The 15,393-nt window shown below is 31.7% G+C and overlaps 1 protein-coding gene across 1 annotated transcript in view; it reads left to right on the forward strand.

Annotated features, from left to right (window-relative positions):
* wb (wing blister) overlaps window positions 1–15,393 on the forward strand; it is a 470,816-nt gene that overhangs the window by 123,022 nt on the left and 332,401 nt on the right. The window contains exon 6 of the mRNA XM_089102573.1: window positions 895–997. Within this exon, the coding sequence (XP_088958699.1) occupies window positions 895–997 (103 nt within the window). The remainder of the gene's footprint in view (window positions 1–894; window positions 998–15,393) is intronic.

Here is a 15,393-nt window from a genome sequence, read left to right on the forward strand (position 1 = left end):
AATTGTAGACTTGAAGGAAATTACAAGGAGTATCCGTAAATTCAAATCTAGAGTTTACACTAGGTTATATATTTCGAGAAGCTGGTAAAATACAGCCCGCCAATATAACTAATCTTCACTAATCCGGATAATTCCAAAAGCCTGTTGCTGAAAAAAGTAAAATCTTCTCCGCCTTGAGTTGAAAGAATTTTAGCAAAATCCTGTAGGTACAAAAACAGCTTTATTCACTCATTTTCTAAACATGTTTCTTTAACCGTCTTGTTCTTTATTGTATGAATTTATTTAATTCAAAATTTTTTGATTATTATTTATTTAATATATCATATTTGTATCTTGTAAGTAAATGACATTTAATTTATTAATTGTTTACTATATATTGTGTACTATTTGTGTTTTACTATACACCTTATTTTTACTTTATTATATACGTCATTTGTTAAATATCATAGTTAATATATTTTTTCATGCTTTGGTCTTTTTACTTTAAGGATGGATTTCATGTTCTATATCATGTGTTTTTTTGTATCTTAAATATATGTGCTCTTGTGTATTTTCTAGTATCGTTTCGAATGCAAATTTTCATCGACATAAACTTGACTTGCTGTCATTTCACATTCATTTCACTTTCCGATTTCACATTTCATCTACTTTTTTCTCTTATTCTTACATAGACTTGAACCCAGTAGTAATGGCTGGGGATGAGGTTGTGGAGTAGTAACGGATGTGGTTTTAAAAACTAAACTATTAACCTCACCTTCAATTTTATCTTTGTACTCAAAAGGGCTAACCCCCCTTGCTTCTCGGACCAGTGTGTATATTTACTCTCTAAGGAATATCCCCTTTCCGACTTTCTAATATGTTACTAGTAATTGTAATTTTCAATATTCTCTCTAGATATGGCATCGAGCCAAAAAGTGCACTGACTGCCTTCTCATCTGATACAGAAGTCACTTGTACGTCTGAATTCTCCAAGATACACCCCCTTGAAGATGGAGAGGTATGGAATTTTTAAATATTTGTAGAAGCATTGTATCGTAGGCATGTGTATAGAGGGGGCTTTCCATACTCGCTGGTATTTTGAGATTGTCATGATCTTTTTATGAAGTTTTTCTTATAATTTCTGTATTATTCTCATATTTTGTGGCCCTAAGAGTTGTGCTCCCCCTATCCCCCAAAACAAAAACAAATAACTGCCTACCTGCCAGTCATGTGTCATTAATTCTTTGGGAAAAGTATTAAATAGAATCTAAAATGAAGGACAGTTAACACTACAATACAAACAGAGCCGCTTAAAGGGGGGCAACCGGGTAAGCTGTCTCCGGTACTGGGGGGGCTGTCCGCTGCGATCATTTTTTCACTTTGATTCGAAAGTTTTTGCTTATGTTTGAGTCGGGAGGGGGTGCTGTAATAATTTTTTCCCCGGGAGCCATCAACCCTAGGAACGGCTCTGAATACAGAACGGTGCTTCTGTTTTGTGTGAACCAATTTAGCACAGAAGTAAAAAACGCAGCCGTGTGAGAACATTGGATCACACATCTAGTTCCATTTTTCTTTCTTTTTGACTTCATTTACTTTCTCCCATCCCCATCCCCTTGTAAGTGCCCCAGCTACACTCTTTATTTAGTGGGGAGGGTGTTTTTAGACTTCTCCTAAAATATAATTGTTTTCTCATGATACGTCTCGTAGTTTAGAAAGTTTGAAGACCCCTCCCCTCCCCACCGCTTCAGTAAAAACAGAAAATTTTCATTTTTGACCAGAAAAAGGATTCATAATCCCTATGAAAATCGGATAAGCTTACACAATTATTAATATAACCATATAATCTTGATTATTATGCTCAAGGTATTCTTTTGAACGGCAGTAAAAAAATAAATTATTCTGCCAGAACACGCAACTCAGTTGGTTTTATTGATCAAGAAAGTCAAGAACATTGTGAGATAGGAAAACAACAAATTCATAATGGTTTTTACTGAAGCATTGTCGAACATTATAGCAAATGTTTGAATAATAAAGCCATCCTTTTTAATAAAACATACTTTAGGGGCTATCCAATTTCTAAAGCCCTGTATACTGTTTGGTGCATGCCCTTTGAAGTATGCCATACAGAATGTAGAGAGGCATGGCTTGGCGGGAGTGTACAACGTGTAGATCACAGTTTATAGAATTTATAGAATTATCTAATTCTATAGACTGTGGTGTAGATGAACAACCTGTTGCTTTGATATCAAACAATTCTTTGTAACGAACTTTAAGTAAGGTAACCGTAGTAACTGGAAGATAACCGTAAGATTTAATAGTAACCGTAATTCTACAAAAAGTAATTCCGATATCAACAGATACATAAAAAAAAAAAATATTATGCTGATTCCAAATATATAAGATTTTTTAAGTATAGTGCAAAAGTTATGAGCCTGAAAAAACTTACCCAATTTTCGAGACAGGGGATAACTACCCCTAAAAATCAAGGAATGTTAATGAAAACCACACCTTAAGATTCAGCGTATCAGAGAAGCCAGCTGTAGGGGTTTCAAGCTCCCATCTGCAAAAATGTGGAATTCCGTATTTTTTACCAGAAAAAAGATCAAGGATGCGTGGTTATTTGTTTGTGTTTTGTTATTTTTCTCCCATGGTTGATCGTATCGAGCCAGCAGTCCTAGGATATCGGGAGACAGCTCATTCAAACGGAAATTAGAAGTTCTAGATACCTTTTTAAGTGACCAAAAAGATTGGAGGGCAACTAGTCCCCCTCCCAGGCCCCTTTCTTCCAAAGTCGTCCGATCAACGTTTTTAGATAGCCATTCTGTTAAAAATAGTCGAAAGGTCTAGTAACTATGTCTTTGAAGATAACATGACCCCCCCCCACAGCCCCTGGGGAAAGGTATGAAATTTGTTGAATTTCCCCATTGTTTACGTGTAGTATTTGTTGTTGAGAAGTATACAGACGTTTTTTTTGGGGGGGTGTGATGGCGGATCTTCCACGGGGAGAATTTTTCGTGGGGAGAGAATGTATTGTCCGGGGAAACTTTCCCCGCGTTGTAATTGTCTAGAGGATTTTTAAGTAGAAGGGGATTTTCCACGCGATAAATTCTCCATGGGGGATTTATCAGCGGGATAAATTCTCAAGGGGGGGAGGGGATTTTCTGCAGGAGCAACTTCTGACTAGGGGGGGGGGGATTTTCATGAAGAATTTTCCACGAAAGGAGAATTTCTGGCATAATTTGAAAAACAATAAGAAATTAAAATAGTTTCTCAAAGGAAATTATGCTAAAAAATTTCAGGCTGAATCTTCCGCAAAAAATTTTCTAAGGGGAACTTTCAGCGAGTATGGAATTTTCTGGGGGCGGGCAAAATTTCCTGGCGGTGGATATTTTACATGGGAGCAATCTTCCATGGAGGGATTTTCAGTAGATACCTATATATAACTCCGGACCCCACCACGTGGTTTATGGTTTTCTCAGTGAGAATGAAAAAACAGGAATTTTCTCACTTTGAAAAAAATGAATTTTGTCACATTTATGTTTGTTTTCATGGATGGTTATGTGTGTTGGTCAATTTATTTGATGTTTTTCTCGGATGTCAACATCAAATTATGGATGTTTTATGGTTTTTGTCAGTGAGAATTTGAAAAACAGGAACTTTCTCACATTTGTCTGTTTTCATGGTTTTTGTCAGTGAGAATGAAAAAACAGGAACTTTCGCACATTTATGGATGACAACAGCAATTTATGGTCCTGTTTTATGTCTGTTCGTTGTCAGTGAAAATGGACATGCTTGACGCGAATGTTATGAGATTGTTTGGCTAACCTAACCGGAGAAATTGTTTTACATAATCGCTAGGGGAAATTATTGATTCACGAAGGGGAGAATTAAGAAACATTAAGGCTTCTTTAATCTTAGGTCTGAGGGATAAACGTTCTTTAGGTCAGAGAGAAAAATTAATATTCTATTTTTAAATAGGGCTTCATTGATCTTTAGTGTCAAGAATTATAAATGACATCACTTGATATCTTGGAATTATGCGGGAGTCTAAAGAGATAGAAATTCTATTTTTAAATACGGCTTCACTGAGCTTTAAGTCGGAGAGTTAAATTGATATTCTAACGAAACATTAATAGTTTAGCTAGGAAAATTTATGAGATGAAGAGATTAACGTAGGAAAGGGTTTCATAGAAATTTGAAATGCGTTAGCGCAGAGATGCCAAACAAAAGGAACACGCTGAAATTACGTTTAGGGATTATTTGGGCGAAACCGTTTTATCCATTTTATGGGATTATTTCGGCGAAACAGTTAGAGACATTTTGAAAGAAGATTTTAGGAAAGGTTTTAGAAGAGAATTTGAGGGTGAAACTCTGTGGTCGTTATAATACACAAGTTCCATTTGAACAGTGTTGTGAGGTCCTCTACCCCAACCCCAAGGGTTCCGATCCCCCACCCCAACCCCGAAGGAAGCCCCCGGTACTCAAAGGTCCCCCAAGCTCCCAAAGGGCCCCCGCCCCCAAACGCTCTCCACAGAACCTCAAAGGCCCTCCTCTGGTCCGCAAAGGGTCCCCGGACCCCCCAAGGGCCCCCCCCGGACCCCACAGGCCCTCCCCCCGGTCCTCAAAGGCCCCCCGGGCCCGAGAAGCGCCGCAGGCCAGGAATGCGCCGCATGGGGATGCGCCGCGGGTACGGGGGAAGCGCCGCAGGGATGCGCCACTTTTTGTTAGAGTTCTAGTTTACTTTAATTTTAGTTAAGAGTTTGAGGTTTTACCTTTGAGTTTCAGTTAGAGTTCTTGTTTAGTTTTAGTTAAGAGTTTAGAGTTTTTAGCTTAGAGTTTTTGTTGAAGTTCTAGTTTAGTTTAGTTTTAGTTAATAGTTTAGAGTTTTAGCTTAGAGTCTTAGCTTATAGTTTTTTTAGAGTTCTAGTTTAGTTTAATTTTAGTTAAGAGTTTAATGTTTTACCTTTGAGTTTCAGTTAGAGTTCTAGTTTAGTTTAGTTTTAGTTAAGAATTTAGAGTTTTTAGCTTAGAGCCTTAGCTTAGAGTTTTTGTTGAAGTTCTAGTTTAGTTTTAGTTAATAGTTTAGAGTTTTAGCTTAAAGTCTTAGCTTAGAGTTTTTGTTAGAGTTCTATTTTATTTTAATTTTATTTTAGAGTTTAGAGTTTTATCTTAGTCTTAGCTTAGAGTTTTTTGTTAGAGTTCTAGTTTACTTTAATTTTAGTTAAGAGTTTGATTTTTTTACCTTTGAGTTTCAGTTAGAGTTTTAGTTTAGTTTTAGTTAAGAGTTTGATGTTTTACCTTAGAGTCTTAGCTTAGAGTTTTTATTTGAGTTATATTTTAGTTTAGTTTTGTTTAAGATTTTATAATTTTGGATTAGAGCTTTTTTTTGTTAGATTTCTATTTTTGTTTAATTTTATCTATTAGTTTGATTTTTTTAAATATTATTTTAAGTTATATTTCTATTTTAGTTTTATTTAATAGTTTATAGTTTTTATCTTATAGTTTTTATTGAAGTTCTAGTTTAGTTTAGTTTTAGTTAATAGTTTAGAGTTTTAGCTTAGAGTCTTAGCTTAGAGTTTTTGTTAGAGTTCTAGTTTAGTTTAATTTTATTTAAGAGTTTAATGTTTTACCTTTGAGTTTCAGTTAGAGCTCTAGTTTAGTTTAGTTTTAGTTAAGAATTTAGAGTTTTTAGCTTAGAGTCTTAGCTTAGAGTTTTTGTTTGTGTGTGTGTGTAAGTTTTTGTGTGTGTGCGAGTTTTTTTGTGTTTGCACATATAAATTCTATTTTCCTAAAATAATATAAAATTTTCGTGTGTGTATGTGTGTGTAATAAGTTTTTGTGTGTGTGTAAGTTTTTGTGTGTGTTTAAGTTTGTGTGTGTGTAAGTTTTTGTGTGTGTGTAAGTTTTTTTTGTGCGTGTGTAAGTTTTTGTGTGTGTGTAAGTCTTTTGTGTGTATGTAAGTTTTTTGTGTGTGTTAGGTTTCTGTTTGTATTTTATTTTTTGTGTGTGTGTTAGTTTTTGTGCGTTTGTTTTTTTTTTTGTGTGTGTGTTTGTTTTTTTTTGTTTGTGAGTTTTTTTTTGTTTGTATGTAATTTTTTGTGGGTGAGTTATTTTTTTTGTGTGTGTAAGTTTTTGTTTGTGTGTGTGTTAGTTTGTTTGTGTGTGTAAGTTTTTGTGTGTGTGGAAGTTTTTGTGTATGTGTTAGTTTGCGTGTGTGTGTGTAAGTTTTTGTGTGTGTGTTATTTTTTGTGTGTGTGTTTTTTTTTGTTTATGTAAGTTCTGGTTTGTTTTTAAGTTTTTGTTTTTTTGTGTTATTTTCTGTGTGTTTTAGTTTTTTTGTTTGGGTTAGTTTTTTTGTGCGTGTGTAAGTTTTTGTGTGTGTATGTAAGTTTTTTGTGTGTTTAAGGTTTTTGTGTGTATGTACGTTTTTGTGTGTATGTAGTGTGTGTTTAAGTTTTTGTGTGTGTAAGTTTTTGTGTGTGTGTAAGTTTTATTGTGCATGTGTAAGTTTTTGTGTGTGTTTAAGTTTTTTGTGTGTATGTTAGTTTTTGTGTGTTTAATGTTTTTGTGTGTATGTAATTTTTTATGTGTGTGTAATTTTTTGTGTGTGTGTAAGTTTTTTTTTGTTTGTAAGTTTTTTTTTGTGTGTAATTTTTTTTTTTTGTTTGTATTTTTTTTTTTTTTTTTTTTTTTTTTTGTGTTTGTTTCATTTTTTGTGTGGGTGTTTTATTTTATTTGTGTGTGTAAGTTTTTGTGTGAGTGTAAGTTTTAGTGTGTGTGTTAGTTTTTGTGTGTGTGTAAGTTTTTTTGTGTGTGTGTTAGTTTTTGTGTGTGTGTAATTTTCTTTTTGTTTTTTTAAGTTTTTGTGTGTTTTTGTGTGTGTGTAAGTTTTTGTGTGTGTGTTAGTTTATTTGTTTGTTTGTTTTTTTGTGTGTGTTTGTTTGTTTTTGTTTTTATGTTTTTTTGTGTGTGTGTAGGTTTTTGTGTGTGTAAATTTTGTGTGTGTGTGTATTTGTTTGTGTGTGTGTATTATTTTTTTGGTTTTGAAGTTTTTTTGTGTGTGTGTATGTATGTTTGTTTTTGTTTTTATTTGTGTGTGTGTAAGTTTTTTGTGTGTGTGTAAGTTTGCTTGTGTGTTTATGGTTGTTTGTGTTTTTAATTTTCTTTGTTATTAAGTTTTTGTGTTTGTGTATCAGAATCGAAAATTAACTTTTCTTCTTCCGGAAAAATATTTGGAACAGAACTTTAAATTTTTTCATCTCTTTGGGAAAGGTCGGAATTGAATTTAAGAAAATTTAGAATTAAAGTGAAACTTTTTATCTTCATGAAAATAATCAAAATCATAGTATAACTTTTCTTATCTTCTATTGAAAAATTTAGAACTGAACTTTAAATTTTTTATGTCTTTGTGAAATTAAAACTGACGTGGAAGCTTTTTATTTTCTATGAAGAAATTAGAATTGAATTATGTTCTTTGGTAAAATTCAGAAGAGAACTTGAACTTTTCTATCTTCTATGAAAAAATTTGGAACAGTATTTAAAATTTTTTCATCTGTTTGAGAAAAATCTGAACTGAAGTGCAAAATTTTTATATTATTTTGGGGAACTAGAATTGATCAATAACTTATTTCATTTTCATTGCGAAAATTCAGAATCGAAGTTGAACTTTTCTTCACTTCTTTGAGAAAATTTAAAATTGAAGTGAAACTTTTTATCTTCATAGAAAATAATCACAATCATAGTATAACTTTTCCTATCTTCTATGGAAATTTTTTTTTATCTTCATATAAAATAATCTGTGGAAGCTTTTTATTTTCTCTGGAGAAATTAGAATTGAATTGTGTTCTTTGGTAAAATTCAGAAGAGAACTTGAACTTTTCTATCTTCTATGAAAAATTTGGAACAGTATTTTAAATTTTTTCATCTATTTGAGAAAAATCTGAATTGAAGTGGAAACTTTTTATATTATTTTTGAAAAATAGAATTGATCAATAACTTATTTCATTTTTATTGAGAAAATTCAGAATCGAAGTTGAACTTTTCTTCTTCTGGGGAAAATATTTGGAACAGAACTTTTAAATTTTTTCATCTCATTAAGAAAAGTCGGAATTGAATTTAATAAAATTTATAATTAAAGTGAAACTTTTTATATTCATAGAAAATAATCACAATCATAGTATAACTTTTCTTATCTTCTAGGTAAAAATTTAGAACTTAACTTTAAATTTTTTATGTCTTGGTCAACTTAATACTGAAGTGGAAGCTTTTTGTTTTTTCTTGAGAAATTAGAATTGAATTATTTTCTTTGGTAAAAATAAGAAGAGAACTTGAATATTCACGATCAAAGTATAACTTTTCCTATCTCCAATGAAAAATTTGGAACAGAACTTTAAATTTTTTCATCTCTATGTGAAAAGTCGGAACTGAATTTAAGAAAATTTAGAATTAAAGTGAAACTTTTCATCTTCACGGAAAATAATCACAATCACAGTATAACTTTTCCTATCTTCTACGGAAAAATTTAGAACTGAACTTTTATATTTTTTATGTCTTGGTCAACTTAAAACTGAAGTGGAAGCTTTTTATTTTCTCTGGAGAAATTAGAATTGAATTATATTCTTTGGTAAAATTCAGATGAGAACTTGAACTTTTCTATCTTGTAAGAAAAATTTGGAACAGTATTTTAAATTTTTTCATCTCTTTGAGAAAAATATGAATTGAAGTGTAAAATTTTATATTATTTTAGGAAAATAGAATTAATCAATAACTTATTTCATTTTCATTGAGAAAATTCAGAATCGAAGTTTAACTTTTCTTCTTCTGGGAAAATCTTTGGAACATAAGTTTAAATTTTTTCATCTCTTTGAGAAAGGTCGGAATTGAATTTAAGAAAATTTAGAATTAAAGTGAAACTTTTTATCTTCAAGGAAAATAATCAGAATCATAGTATAAATTTTCCTATCTTCTACGGAAAAATTTAGAAGTGAACTTTAAATTTTTCATGTCTTGGTGAACTTAAAACTGAAGTGGAAGCTCTTTATTTTCTCTGGAGAAATTAGAATTGAATTATGTTCTTTGGTAGAATTCAGAAGAGAACTTGAACTTTTCTATCTTCTATGAAAAATTTAGAACAGTATTTTAAATTCTTTCATCTGTTTGAGAAAAATCTGAATTGAAGTGGAAATTTTTATATTATTTTAGGAAAATAGAATTGATATGGGTACACACACAAAAACTCAAACACACACAAAAGCTTACACACACACACACACAAAAACTTACACACACAAAAAACTTACACACACACAAAAACTTACACACAAACAAAAACTTACACACACACACAAACTCACACACACACAAAAACTTACAAACACACAAAAACATACACACACACACAAAAACTTACACACACACAAAAACTTAAAAAAAAAAACATTAAACAAAACAAAAAAATAAAAAAAAAAAAAAAAAAAAATTACACCACACAACAAAAAAAAAACACACACCAATAATACAACAACCACCACAAATAACAAAAACAGCCAAAAAATACACACACACAAAAACTTAAACAAACAAAAAAAAAACTTACACACACAAAAAAGCTCACACACACACATAAAAGTACACACACAAAATCTAAAACACACACACACAAAAACTTACACACACACAAAAATTTACACATACACAAAAACTTAAACATACACAAAAAAACTTACACACACAGAAACTTACACACAAACAGAAACTTACACACTAAGAAAAACTTACAAACAATCATAATCAAACACACACAAAAAAACTTACACACACACAAAATCATACACACACACACACAAAAACTTACACAAACAAAAAAACTAACACACAAAAATAAAAATACAAAAACAAACAAAAAAAAAAAAACACAAAAAAACAAACACACACAAAAAAAAATACACACACAAACACACTAACACACTCACAAAAAATTATACACACAAAAACTAACACACACACAAAAAATTAAACACGAACACAAACATACACACACACAAAAACTTACAAACACGCAAAAACTTACACACACACAAAAACTCAACAACACAAAAAAACTTACACACACACAAAAACTTACACACACACAAAAACTTAAAAACACACAAAAACTTACACACACACAAAAACTTACACACACACACAAAACTTAAACAAACAAAAAATTAAACACACACAAAAAAAATTACACAAACAAAAAAAAATACATAAAAAAAAAAAAATACACAAAAATATAATTAAACACACACAATGACTTAAACACACAAAAACACACATAATAATACACAAACAAAAAGAAACATAATCAAACAAACATAAATAAACACACACACAAAAACTTACACACACACACACAAAAACTTACACACACACACACAAAAACTTACACAAACAAAAAAACTTACACACACATAAAAACTTACACGCACACAAAAACTTACACACACACGAAAACTTACACACACACAAAAACTTAAACACAAACACAAACATACACACACAAACAAAAAATTAAACACACACACAAAAACTTACACACACACAAAAACTTACACACACACAAAAGAACTAACGCACACACAAAAACTTACATACACACAAAAACTTACACACGCACAAAAACTTACATACACACAAAGACTTACATACACACAAAGACCTTACACAAACAAAAGACTTACATACACACAAAGAACTTACACACACACAAAAACTTACACATACACAAAAAAACTTAAACACGAACAAAATAAACCCACTAAAAAAAAAAAACAAAAAAAAAAAAAACAAAAAAAAAAATAAAAAAAAAAAAAATAAAAAAAACAGAAAACAAAAATAAATACAAACACAAACTTAATCACGCACAAAAAAACTTACCCACACAAAAAAACTAACACACACAAAAAATAACAAACACACAAAAAAACTTGAACACACACAAGAACTTACACACACATAAAAACTAACACACACACACACAAAAACTTAAACACACAAAAATACTTAAACACAGAAACGAAAACTTAAACAGACATAAAAACTCAGACACACACAGAAAATTAAACACAAACAAAATCTTACACACACACAAAAACTTACACACACACAAAAACTAAAACAAACACAAAAAAACTTAAACAAAAAAACAAACTAACACACAAACACAAAAAAACAAAAAAACAAAAACTAACATACAAAAAAAAAATTAAATAAAAAAAAAAAAATTAAACAAAAAAAAAAATTACATAAAAAAAAAAAACTTAAAAACACAAAAAAAATAACACACGCAAAAAAAAAACTTACACACACACAAAAACTTAAACACAAAAAAACTTAAACACACACAAAAACTTACACACACACAAAAAATTATTACACACACATACACATGCAAAAATTTTATATTATTTTAGGAAAATAGAATTGATATGTGCACACAAAAAAAAACTCTCACACACACAAAAACTTACACACACACACAAACAAAAACTCTAAGCTAAGACTCTAAGCTAAAAACTCTAAATTCTTAACTAAAACTAAACTAAACTAGAGCTCTAACTGAAACTCAAAGGTAAAACATCAAACTCTTAACTAAAATTAAACTAAACTAGAACTCTAACAAAAACTCTAAGCTAAGACTCTAAGCTAAAACTCTAAACTATTAACTAAAACTAAACTAAACTAGAACTTCAATAAAAACTCTAAGCTAAAAAATCTAAACTATTAAATAAAAATAAAATATAACTATAAATTAAAATAATATTTAATAAAATAAAACTCTTATATAAAATAAAACTAAACTAGAAATCTAAAAAAAAAAAAACTATAATCAAAAATTATAAAATATTAAATAAAAATAAAAAAAAATACACCTCAAATTAAAACTCTAATATTATATTATAAGTTAAAAGACCAAACTCTTAACTAAAACTAAACTAAAACTATAACTGAAACTCAAAGGTAAAAAAATCAAACTCTTAACTAAAATTAAACTAAACTAGAACTCTAACAAAAAAACTCTAAGCTAAGACTAAGCTAAAACTCTAAACTCTAAAATAAAATTAAAATAAACTAGAACTCTAACAAAAACTCTAAGCTACGACTCTAAGCTAAAACTCTAAACTATTAAATAAAACTAAACTAAAATATAAATTCAACAAAAAATATTATATAATAATATAATCTAAAAAATATAAATTAATAAATAAAAATAAAAAAAAATCTAAATATAAATTAAACTAAATTTTAAAAAATAAAACTATTAACTAAAATTAAACTAAACTATAACTCTTAACAAAAACTCTAAGCCAAGACTATAAGCTAAAACTCTAAACTATTAACTAAAACTAAACTAAACTAGAACTTCAACAAAAACTCTAAGCTAAAAACTCTAAACTCTTAACAAAAACTAAACAAGAACTCTAACTGAAACTCAAAGGTAAAACATCAAACTCTTAACTAAAATTAAAGTAAACTAGAACTCTAACAAAAAGCGGCGCATCCCTGCGTCGCCTCCCCCGACCCGCGGCGCAGCCCCCGGCGGCGCATCCCCATGCGGCGCATTCCTGGCCCGCGGCGCTTCTGGGGCCCGGGGGACCTTTGTGGACCGGGGGGAGGGCCTCTGGGGTCCGGGGGGGGGGGGGGCCCTTTTGGGGTGCGGGGAACCTTTGAGGACCAGAGGAGGGCCTTTGAGGGTCTGAGGAGGGCGTTTGGGGGGCTGGTGCTCTTTGGGAGCTTGGGAGACCTTTGAGTACTGGGGGCTTCCTTCGGGGTTGGGGCTGGGGATCGGAACCCTTTGGGGTTGGGTTAGAGGACCTCACAACACTGTTCAAATGGAACTTGTGTATTATAACGACCACAGAGTTTCACCATTAAATTCTCTTCTAAAATCTTTCCTAAAATCTTCTTTTAAAATGTCTCTAACTGTTTCGCCGAAATAATCCCATAAAATGGATAAAACGGTTTCGAACAAATAATCCCTAAACGTAATTTCAGCGTGTTCCTTTTGTTTGGCATCTCTGCGCTAACGCATTTCAAATTTCTAGGAAACCCTTTCCTACGTTAATCTCTTCATCTCATAAATTTTCTTAGCTAAACTATTAGGGTTTCGTTAGAATATCAATTTATCTCTCCGACTTAAAGCTCCGTGAAGCCGTATTTAAAAATAGAATTTCTATCTCTTTAGACTCCCGCATAATTCCAAGATAACAAGTGATGTCATTTATAATTCCTGACACTAAAGATCAATGAAGCCCTATTTAAAAATAGAATATTAATTTTTCTCTCTGACCTAAAGAACGTTTATCCCTCACACCTAAGATTAAAGAAGCCTTAATGTTTCTTAATTCTCCCCTTCGTGAATCAATAATTTCCCCTAGCGATTATGTAAATCAAGTTCTCCGGTTAGGTTAGACAAACAATCTCATAACATTCGCGTCAAGCATGTCCATTCTCACTGACAACGAACAGACATAAAACAGGAACATAAATTGCTGTTGTCATCCATTAATGTGAGAAAGTTCCAGTTTTTTCTTTCTCACTGACAAAAACCATGAAAACAGACATAAATGTGAGAAAGTTCCTGTTTTTCAAATTCTCACTGACAAAAACCATAAAACATCCATAATTTGATCCGAGAAAAACATCAAATAAATTGACCAACACACATAACCATCCAAGAAAACAACCATAAATGTGAGAAAATTCCTGTTTTTTCAAGTGAGAAAATTCCTGTTTTTTCATTCTCACTGAGAAAACCATAAACCACGTGGTGTTGTCCGGAATTATATATAGGTATCTACTATTTTCCGTTTAGATGTGGGAATTTTCTTCGGAGGGGGAGCCAGATTTCCGATCAGAAACTAAATAAAAAATTAAATTTTTCATCTGAAAGTAAGGAGCAGCATCAACACTTAAAAGCGAGCAAAAATTATTACGCATATAAGAGGGGTGGCATCCTCCTCAATACTTCGCTCTTTACGCTAAAGTTCGACTTTTATATCCCAATTCTTTAAGAGCAACTCTTGAAAGACAAGGGCCGTTTAACTAGAACAACAAGAAGCTTTTTTAAATACCCCCCCCCCCCCCAAAAAAATAGCATGAAGAACATGATACTGAGGAGGGGGCAACGCTCCTCAATTACGTAGTAATTTCTGTTCGTTTTAAGTTTTGATACAACACCTTACTTCTAGTAGAAAAAATTGTTTTTGTTATTTAACATATACTAAATGGAAGAGTGGGCAGCCTTTTGATTTCACTTTCTGTTTGATACTTGACTTTCTGTTTTATTCGTCAACTTATTAATACTTGCCTGATATCTAAGCATGTGTTTCCCTTGTGATTTTTTTTTTTCAAACAAAAGCAAAGAGCGACGTTAAAGAAATGAACCAAACCAAAATTTACTATGTATAAAGGCAGCTGCTACCCCCCAGCTGCTTATTAAAGCTCTGATTTTCATCAAATACTTGAAAGACCTTATTCGGACTTTGAACTGGTTTCTGGAAAGTGCAAGTTAGATTTAATGTTTTTTTTTATTTTGGGAGCTGAGGGTCAGTAGTGTCAATTCACAACAATGTAGGGGAACAGTGAGCGTTATGAAATCTAGAGGGGCCATTTTTTTCAATTTTGTCAGTAAAAATATCAAAAGGACATTTGTCAGCAACACAACCAAAATACGTATTTTTCAGATGTATGAGGGGGATAAGCAAAATCTAGGGGGCAAATGCCCTTCCTCATCCTCCCTGCCTCCCAGATGACGCCACTGCCGCAGGCCCCCCAATATAGCACAAGCCATGAGGATTAACGTGAAACGACATCTGGTGGACACAAGCAGAAACTCAACTTCTAGAGGGCAGTAATTGGAATATATAAGAAGGCTAGTGGCGCAACCACAAGTCATCCCTTAAGGGATAACATCCCTTCACTTCAGGTCTTGACAGCGCTTTTTGCTTTCATTTGATTTTTTTTCTTAAGGATCTTCATGTTGGGCATTAACCGCATTGGCTTTTCTGAGAAAAAGAATATTTTTATTTATTAAAATATCAATAAAACCAATAACGGTTTACTTTGAGATGTAAATAGTTAGATTAAGCACATTAAAGAGCAGAAATAATTTTTCTGTGCAGTCATTCAAAGTTTTAAATGAAATAAACACCTTTTGTTATAGATTTTTTTTTGTAAAAATATAATGCGCTATACTTTCATTTTATGTGATCTGATACGGTTGATAATCTTTGTCACCCCTTCCTTAAACAGTGGTGCCGATTGGGGGGATTAGCAGGGTTGGATTGGATTTTGAAAATACCTTCTAGATTTTAGATCTTTTTCCGTATTTTCATTTAAAAAATTGAAAATAACCCTCTTCCCCCCTCG

This window comes from Artemia sp. Qi Xiang Cuo, chromosome 16 (assembly GCF_049724085.1).
Source record: "Artemia sp. Qi Xiang Cuo chromosome 16, ASM4972408v1, whole genome shotgun sequence".
Classification (NCBI taxonomy): domain Eukaryota; kingdom Metazoa; phylum Arthropoda; class Branchiopoda; order Anostraca; family Artemiidae; genus Artemia; species Artemia sp. Qi Xiang Cuo.